The sequence below is a fragment of the Mandrillus leucophaeus genome, unplaced genomic scaffold (genome assembly GCF_000951045.1).
Source record: "Mandrillus leucophaeus isolate KB7577 unplaced genomic scaffold, Mleu.le_1.0 Scaffold323, whole genome shotgun sequence".
In the NCBI taxonomy this organism is placed as follows: domain Eukaryota; kingdom Metazoa; phylum Chordata; class Mammalia; order Primates; family Cercopithecidae; genus Mandrillus; species Mandrillus leucophaeus.
This window is the reverse complement of record NW_012103399.1, coordinates 666,126-674,020: the sequence shown is the minus strand read 5'-3', so window position 1 is coordinate 674,020 and position 7,895 is coordinate 666,126. Positions and strand designations below refer to the sequence as shown.

The window sequence follows — 7,895 nt, the reverse complement described above, 5'->3', positions numbered from 1 at the left end:
AACCCACCCTCAGGGAAAAACTAAACGCAAACCCCTCTTTCCAAAACACATTTTTACAGGTGGAAATCTGTGTTTCCCAAGCCCTCCTGCCAGTCCTTGGCCCTAAGAGAAGCGTTTCTCACCCCTGGGGACGTGGCGCTGGAGGTGCAAAATGGAAAGTCACCAAGGCTGAGTTTCAGTTGGCTGCAACCTTGTAGCCAGGGCCAGAGGGCCATGCGGGGGTTCCCCAGCTCCCACCATCCATGCTGGACTCATGGGGCACGGCTCTGCTGCAGTGGCCAGGCTCACCTCCATGAAGTGATTGCTCAGGGCGGGCCCGGAGTCATTCTTGAAGGTCTGGCTGACACGGAGATGCCTCTTGTTGCTGTTCTTGTCCCAGTGCCTCCCATAGCTCACCTCCAGCTGTAAGTGCAGGCGGCCCGAGTCCTCCTCGTGCCAGAGCTGGACCTGGGACACACATGGGTGGTGAACTGCCCATGGAGGCCCTGCCCACTCAGTCCCTATGCCTCCTCACAGCCACCCACTCCAGGGATATCAGCTTGGTTTTCAGAAGAGACGATTCTGTAGGAAGCACTATTTTCGTTTGTTTGTTTTTAATTTATTATTTATTTTAGAGACAAGATCTCACTCTCCCACCCAGGCTGGAGTACAGTGGCGCCATCTTGGCTCACTGCAACCTCTGCCTCCTGGGCTAAAGCATTCCTGGATGAATAGATCTAAGACTGAGGCTGAAGTTCCAGCCCCGGATCCATTCCCATGTGGCTATGTGATTTTGAGCAAGTCCATCTCTTCGGAGATGAGCTCAGGGTACTCAGATCACTACCTGCCTGACTGTGGTGCTCTCTCTGGATGTCGCACCTGGCCTGGGCACCCACCTTGTGGCTGAAGGCTGGGATCTGTGTGCAGTGGAGCTTGTGGCCCAGCTCCAGCCTGTAGGCGCCATTCGAGCCGCTCTCTGCCTGCAGCTTCTGGCTGGTGCTACACTCGTGTGCCGGCTGCTTCGCCTGACCTGTGTGGATTAACCTATAGACCCCTGCCCTCCTCTGCCAGGCAGCCCTCCACCAGGGCTCCAAGAGGAGGAGGGCCTGGCCCAGCCTGGCCTCAGCCACAACCCCATGCTCTACTCCACCCGTCACTCCATTAGAACCTGACGATGGGGAGGTCTTAAGAGATGGGGGTGAACGTCCCCTTAAAAGATACACCTTTTTTTTTTTTTTTTTTTTAATGGACAGGTACTCAGTCCTACTCAGAGCCAACAGAGTGACTAATGGAAAAACCCCGTGGTGACAGCGTATCTTAGCTAACGGAGCCACAGCCCTAGGAAACAGGGCAGGCCCTGTCACCTCCACCTGCCCTGCAGCCAGGCACGCAGCACCTTACCCAGAAGGCTGTACTGGATCCTCAGGTAGTTGGTCCAGAGCCGGTCCCATTGCTGCAGCAGGCCAATGGCACGCAGCCCCACCAGACCCGGCACGAAGAGCTCGGCACCCAGGGTGGCCACCCACCGTCCATCCTCCTCCTTCCTCTCCAGCAGTGCTGCAGGGACAGAGAGCAGGCACATGAGAGGACCAGCCCCTGGGACCAACATCCCCACCCCCAGACAAACAGGGGACTCGGGAATCACCGAGGGGCCTTGGCGTTGGGGGCTCCTTGAAGAGCCAACACATGTGCACCCTGCACAACAGGCCACAGACAGGCCTGATCACAGCTTACTGTAGCCTTGACCTCCCAAGCTCAATCGATCCTCCCACCTCAGCCTCCCGAATAGCTGGAACGACAGATGTGTGTGCCACCACACTTGGCTGACTTTTGTATTTTTTGTAGAAGCGGTGGTCTCACTATGTTGCCTAGCCTGGTCTTGAACTCCTGCGCTCAAGTAATCCTCTTCGCCTTAGCTTCCCAAAGTGCTGGGATTACAGGCGTGAGACACTGCGCCTGGCCCAAAAATAAACTACAAAAAAACAAAATCGAACAAGACAGAAGAGAAAAGAAATAACAGCGCATGGTGCGTTGTCGGGTGAATTTCACCTTTGGAAGCTTCTGAGACACAGCAGCTCAGCCAGGACACACAGGTGAAAGTGAGCCAGCTGTTATGACTCCCAAATGCCCACATCAGAGGGTCGACAGCCACTGCTCCAAGTACCCCCAGCCCCAGCTCCTGTCTTTACCCTGGAATCTTCCGGAACACCCATGAGAGGCACACCCAGGCGCCACCACCCCACCTCCAGCACCAGGGCCAGCACCTGCTCTGTCTTAAATGCCCAGTGTATTTTAGGTCAAAATGTTACATGTGTTTCTTATCATGGATCAGAATAAAAACACTCCAAAAGCTGCCATTTTAAGGTTTGTGGATGCAGTTGGAGGTTGAGGGAGGTTCTGGGGGCTCACACGGAGCCTCGATCTGCCCTTAGATGGGATGTTGATATTAAGAGAGGCTGGGGTGATGAGGAGCATAATGAGGCACTTGGGTCACCACACCTTAGCCTGGCCACAGAACAGAGGGCGCAGAAGGGGTCTCATCTCCTACCTGTCATGTGGGCCTGGTCACTCAGTGGATGGCTCAGCCATGCGGAGAAGGCCAGCTTGCTGCCCGCCTGCCGTGTGACGTTCCCAGCAAAGACAATGGGGCTGCCCCCCGTCACCAGTTTCACCTCCAGCTGCGCCTGGAACCACTCGGCCTCACCACCCACAGCTGGCTGCAGGTCACTCCAGCCCTGAAAAGGCTTCATTGTCACCTGGGAAGACAGGCTTGGCCAGCAGGCCCAGCCCTGATCACACGAGCTGGGACCAGACAGGGCAGGAGACAAGCCAGCTGACAGCCTTCTACACCAATCCTTCCCCAGTTTTTGTTTTTCCTTGAGACGGAGTCTCACTTTGTGTCCCAGGCTAGAGTGCCGTGGTGGGATCCTGGCTCACTGCAACCTCCACCTCCCGGGTTCAAGTGATTCTCCCGCCTCAGCCTCCCAAGTAGCTGGGATTACAGGCACGAGCCACCACACCCAGCAAATTTAATTTTTAGTAGAGATGGCGTTTCACTATGTTGGTGAGGCTGGTCCCAAGCTCCTGAGCACAAGTGATCCACCCGCCCTGGCCTTCCAAAGTGCTGGGATTACGAGCATGAACCACTGTACCCAGCGCTTCCCCAATTTTTTAAACTCCAGATTTCTCAAAATCAGAAACCTGTGTTACAAATTTAGACATAAATACAAGGGACTCCTCTTCTCTCCTTGACATCCTCCTCTTTCAATCCATCAGGAACTGGAGTCCACTGTCCCTATGGAATGGGTTTAGAATCAACCACTTCTGCCACCTCTGCTGCCTCACCAGCTGGAGCCCCGGTCATCGGCCTGTCTCACTGCAACATCCTCCTGGCTCTCACGGCTCCCATCCCGCCGCTGGCAACTGATCTCCACATGGCAACCAGACACGTCGAATAATGGCACACTAGCCTTTCTTACGGTACAATCCAAACTCCTTGCGAAGGCCAACGAGGCCAGAATTTTCTCTTTTGGTCAGTGGTGCAGACCTGGCCATGGGAAGACACTAGCAGATGGATCATGGGGACAGCTCACTACACACTCCACGGCCCCGCAGAGAAGCTTCTCTGGAAAAGCCATGAGCAACTGCAAATATAATCTTTCACGGCCCTGCCAACCTGCAGTCCCCCAACTGCACACCCCTCTGATGGCCACCAGCTGGTCAGTTTACCCAAAAGACGTCAAAGCAACGCTCGCTATTACCAGACTGCCACTACTAAACGCTCTTTCCCTGCTCCCCGCAGATGTGTACAAATGTATGTGGATGTGTGTACAGATGTATCTACATGGATGTGTGTGTATACAGGGGTGTGTATAGACGTGTATGTATACAGCCATGTGGGTGCACCCAGGTGCACCTACGAACGTGTTTGTACATGGATGCGTCTGTATGTAGATGTATGTATGGACATGCGTATAAACGTATGGGTACGGATGTGTAAAGAGGTATATATACGGATGTATATATATGAAAGTATGCATACAGATATGTCTACATGTGGACTGTGTGAATACGGATGTGTGTACGGACATGTAAACAGATATGTATATATGGATGTGTGTGTAGAAATGCATACAGATATGTGTATATATACGGATGTGTATATATGAACGTATATCCAGATATGTCTACATGTGGATGTTCGTGTGTGAATATGGACGTGTATGGACACATGTGTATGGACACGTATGTGTATGGATGTGTATAAAGAAGTGTATATATAAATGCGTGTATATGAATGTGTACAGCTATGCCCACACATGGATTGTGTGAATACGGATGTATATGGACATGTGTGTATCGACATGTAAACAGACATGTATATATATGGATGTGTGTACATAAATGTGCACACAGATATGCCTACATTTGGATGTGTATATGCAATGTCCTCATGACTCTCCCAGCTCCCATCCTGCCACTGGCAACTGATCTCCACATGGCAGCCAGACATGTCGAATGATGGTACACTAGCCTTTCTTATGGTACAATCCATAGCCCTTGCAAACGCCAGCAAGGCAAAAACTTTCTCTGTTGAATGTGCACACAGATGTATGTATGAATGTGTTTGTACATAGATGTGTCTACATGTAGACATGTGTATGGACATGCATGTGTATGAACGTATGTATGTGTAAAGTGGATATATGGATGTGTGTATACAAACGTATGCATACAGATATGTCTACATGTGGATTGTGTGAATACAAATGTGTGAATACGTTGGATGTGAATATGGATGTATGTGAATATGGATGTGTGTATGGACTGTATAGACATGTGTACAGATATGTATATGGATGTGTGTATATATGAATGTATATACAGATGTGTCTACTTGTGCATGTTCATGTGTAAATATGGGCATGTGTATGGACATGTGTATGAACATGCGTATGGATATGTCACATGTTTATGGATGTACATGCGTGCACACACAACTACAGAGACACACCCTTCTCCTCTTTTTACAGAAACAGATGCTGGCTCTCTACTCTGCTCCCAGCTTTTCCTGCTGTCAGGCACATTCTGGCGATGGCTTTCTCCAGTCTGGACCAGACGCTGTGTGGTGCTCGTCAGAGCTTCCTCAAGGTGCACATGAACAGGGTGAACACAGAATTTCTCACCCAAACCAGAACACTTTGCAGTTAAAGAGAACGCTACTTGTAAATGTGTCAGGTCAGCAGGCATAACCTGGGGTCTCCAGGCAACCCAGGACCCAACCCCTGCACACTAGCGGGAGGGGGCACAGAACAGAACACTCTTCCCTAAACCAATCTTAAATCCCATAAGCTTTGAGACAAGTTGAATCCAAGCTCTGGCACTTTGTATTCATGAGCTCATCTGCCTCAGTTTCTTCATCTTGTATGGGGTTACAGAGAGGACTTGAAGGGGGGACCTCATGTCTGCTGAAACAGGCTCCAGAAAGTTCCGGAGTTCTGGAGCTCCAGCTGTTACTGTACTTGTGATGAGTCTGGGGCAGGTGGAACTAGAATTTCTCCAAACATTTCCAGGCTGCAGACAGCTCTATACGAACCAGCAGGAAGGTCCGCGGGGAGGTAGAGGCAACCTGTGCTTGTACATTTAACAAACAACTAGAAGTTTGAGGGCCCCTGATAATTCTGGAAATGAGGCGTAAGTCTCAGCCACCAGGCAGGTGAGGCTTTAGGAGGACAGCTCTCCCCTGACATAGATCTTCCCCCAACCCAGGCTGACGGCACAGCTGGAAGTAGAGAATGTATTTTTGCAGCAAGAGATCCAGCTCCGGCTTCAGATGCTCCACTCCAGGCCTCTCTGAGAAGACACTGGGAACTGAGGCAGAATCAGGAGATCCACTGCCAGAGTTGCCCAGCAATCATGCCTGGTGGGATCACAAGTCTAAAACTGCTATTTGTACCCTGGCTCTAGTGCAGTGTCACGATCTTGACTTACTGGAACCTCCACCTCCCAGATTCAAGCAATTCTCCTGCCTCAGTCTCCCGAGAAGCTGGGACTACAGGTGTGCGCCACCATGCCCAGCTAATTTTTGTATTTTTAGTAGATACAGGGTTTCACCATCTTGGCCAGGCTGGTCCCAAATTCCTGACCTCCAGTGATCCACCTCAGCCTCCCAACATTTGTACACTTTTTGAAGTCACAGATCTGCTTGAAAAGGGGATGGAAGTTTTAAATCTTCTCCACAGGATGGAGGGTAGACACAAAACTTCAACAGAATGACAGGGGCTTCAAGTGACTCACTAAGTTTCGACCAGGTACCCTTGGGTAAGAACCCTAGAAAAGCACCTACTAAGATGAAAACAAGCCTAGACAACATAGTAAGACCTCATCTTCACACACACACAAAAATAAATAAAGAAAGAAAGAAAAATAGAAGGGCATGGTGGCACAGGCTGTAGTCCCAGCTACTTGTGAAACTGAGGCAGGAGGATCGCTTGAGCCCAGGGATTTGAGGCTGCAGTGATCTAGGATCATGCCACTGCACAGAAGAAGATCTTATAAAAGAAAGAAGGCGGGGAGGTGGGCAGAGAGGGAAAAGAGAGACAGGCAAAGAGACAGGGAGAAGACATGGGGGAAAGTGTGGGAAAGAGGTGGGAAGAGAGAGGGAAGAGAGAGGGAAGAGAGAGGGAAGAGAGAGGGAAGAGAGAGGGAAGAGAGAGGGAACAGACGGCGGGAAAGAGAGGGAGAGAAAGGAAAGGAAGAAAGGAAGAAAAGAGAAAAAACATATAAACCCTGTGGCCAGGGAATTCCATTGTTAAGAATTTACTCTGCAGAGAAAATGGTGTTCACGGCAGAATATTTGTAAGAGCGGAAACCTGGCAAAAACTCAAGAGCCCTTCATTATTAAACTAGCTGAATAAATTCCATTCCACGGACTATTACACAGTCATTCATGCTACACAGGAGGCACTTATTTTCTTTAAAGTGGATATATTAACTCCATGTGCTGACTGTGTGCACAGACCATCTCAGAAACGAATCACCAATAAAACCCTAACAGTGGTTGGCTTTCAGGAGGGGTGGGAGAGAAGTTTTAAGGCTATACCAGCACCAACCAATAGAACTTTCTGTAATGAGGGCAATGTCTCAGGGCTGCATGAAGCTTTAGAGCACCTGAAATGTGGCCCATGCAGCCAAAGAACCAAATCTTTAATTTTCTTTAATTTTAATTCATTTAGTTTTTTTTTTTTTTTTTTTTTTTTTGAGATAGTCTCACTCTGTTGCCCAGGCTGGAGTAAACTGGCATGATCTTGGTTCACTGCAACCTCCGTGTCCCCACCCCCATAGGTTCAAGCAATTCTCCTGCCTCAGCTTCCCAAGTAGCTGGGATTACAGGAGCCCGCCACCATACCTGGCTACTTTTTGTATTTTTGGTAGAGATGGGGTTTCGCCAAGTTGGTCAGGCTGGTCTTGAACTTCTGACCTCAAGTGAGCCACCTCCCTCGGCCTCCCAAAGTGCTGCGATTATAGACATGAGTCACCGCACTCCGCCTCACTTAGATTTCAATAAACATGTGTGCCACTGGCTACCATACGGAAGAGTCAGTTCTATACCCTTTCATAGCTTTTGAACTTTGAATCATTTAAATGCATTGCCTATTTAATTGTAGAATGTAATAGTATTTAGATTGAATTAATCTAAATGAAATCTACAACAGAATTTAAATTGTATCAGCGCATGCTGGTCTAAAAAGATTGCCACGGTGTATGTACATATATGTGTATTACGTGTGCATGTATATATACATATATATACACACAAGCGTGCGCGCGCACACATATATATATATATATATATATATTTTTTTTTTTTTTTGAGACAGAGTCTCGCTCTGCCACCCAGACTGGAGTGCAGTAGT

General features: G+C 49.2%; 1 protein-coding gene across 1 annotated transcript in view; it reads right to left on the bottom strand.

The window, feature by feature from the left end:
• Positions 1 to 7,895, bottom strand: part of LOC105545270 — a 77,787-nt gene that overhangs the window by 17,116 nt on the left and 52,776 nt on the right. Inside the window, exons 17-20 of the mRNA XM_011988128.1 lie at positions 2,528 to 2,735; positions 1,381 to 1,536; positions 876 to 1,009; positions 289 to 447 (exon numbers count right to left, since the gene is read on the bottom strand). Coding sequence (XP_011843518.1) covers positions 289 to 447; positions 876 to 1,009; positions 1,381 to 1,536; positions 2,528 to 2,735 — 657 coding nt within the window. The remainder of the gene's footprint in view (positions 1 to 288; positions 448 to 875; positions 1,010 to 1,380; positions 1,537 to 2,527; positions 2,736 to 7,895) is intronic.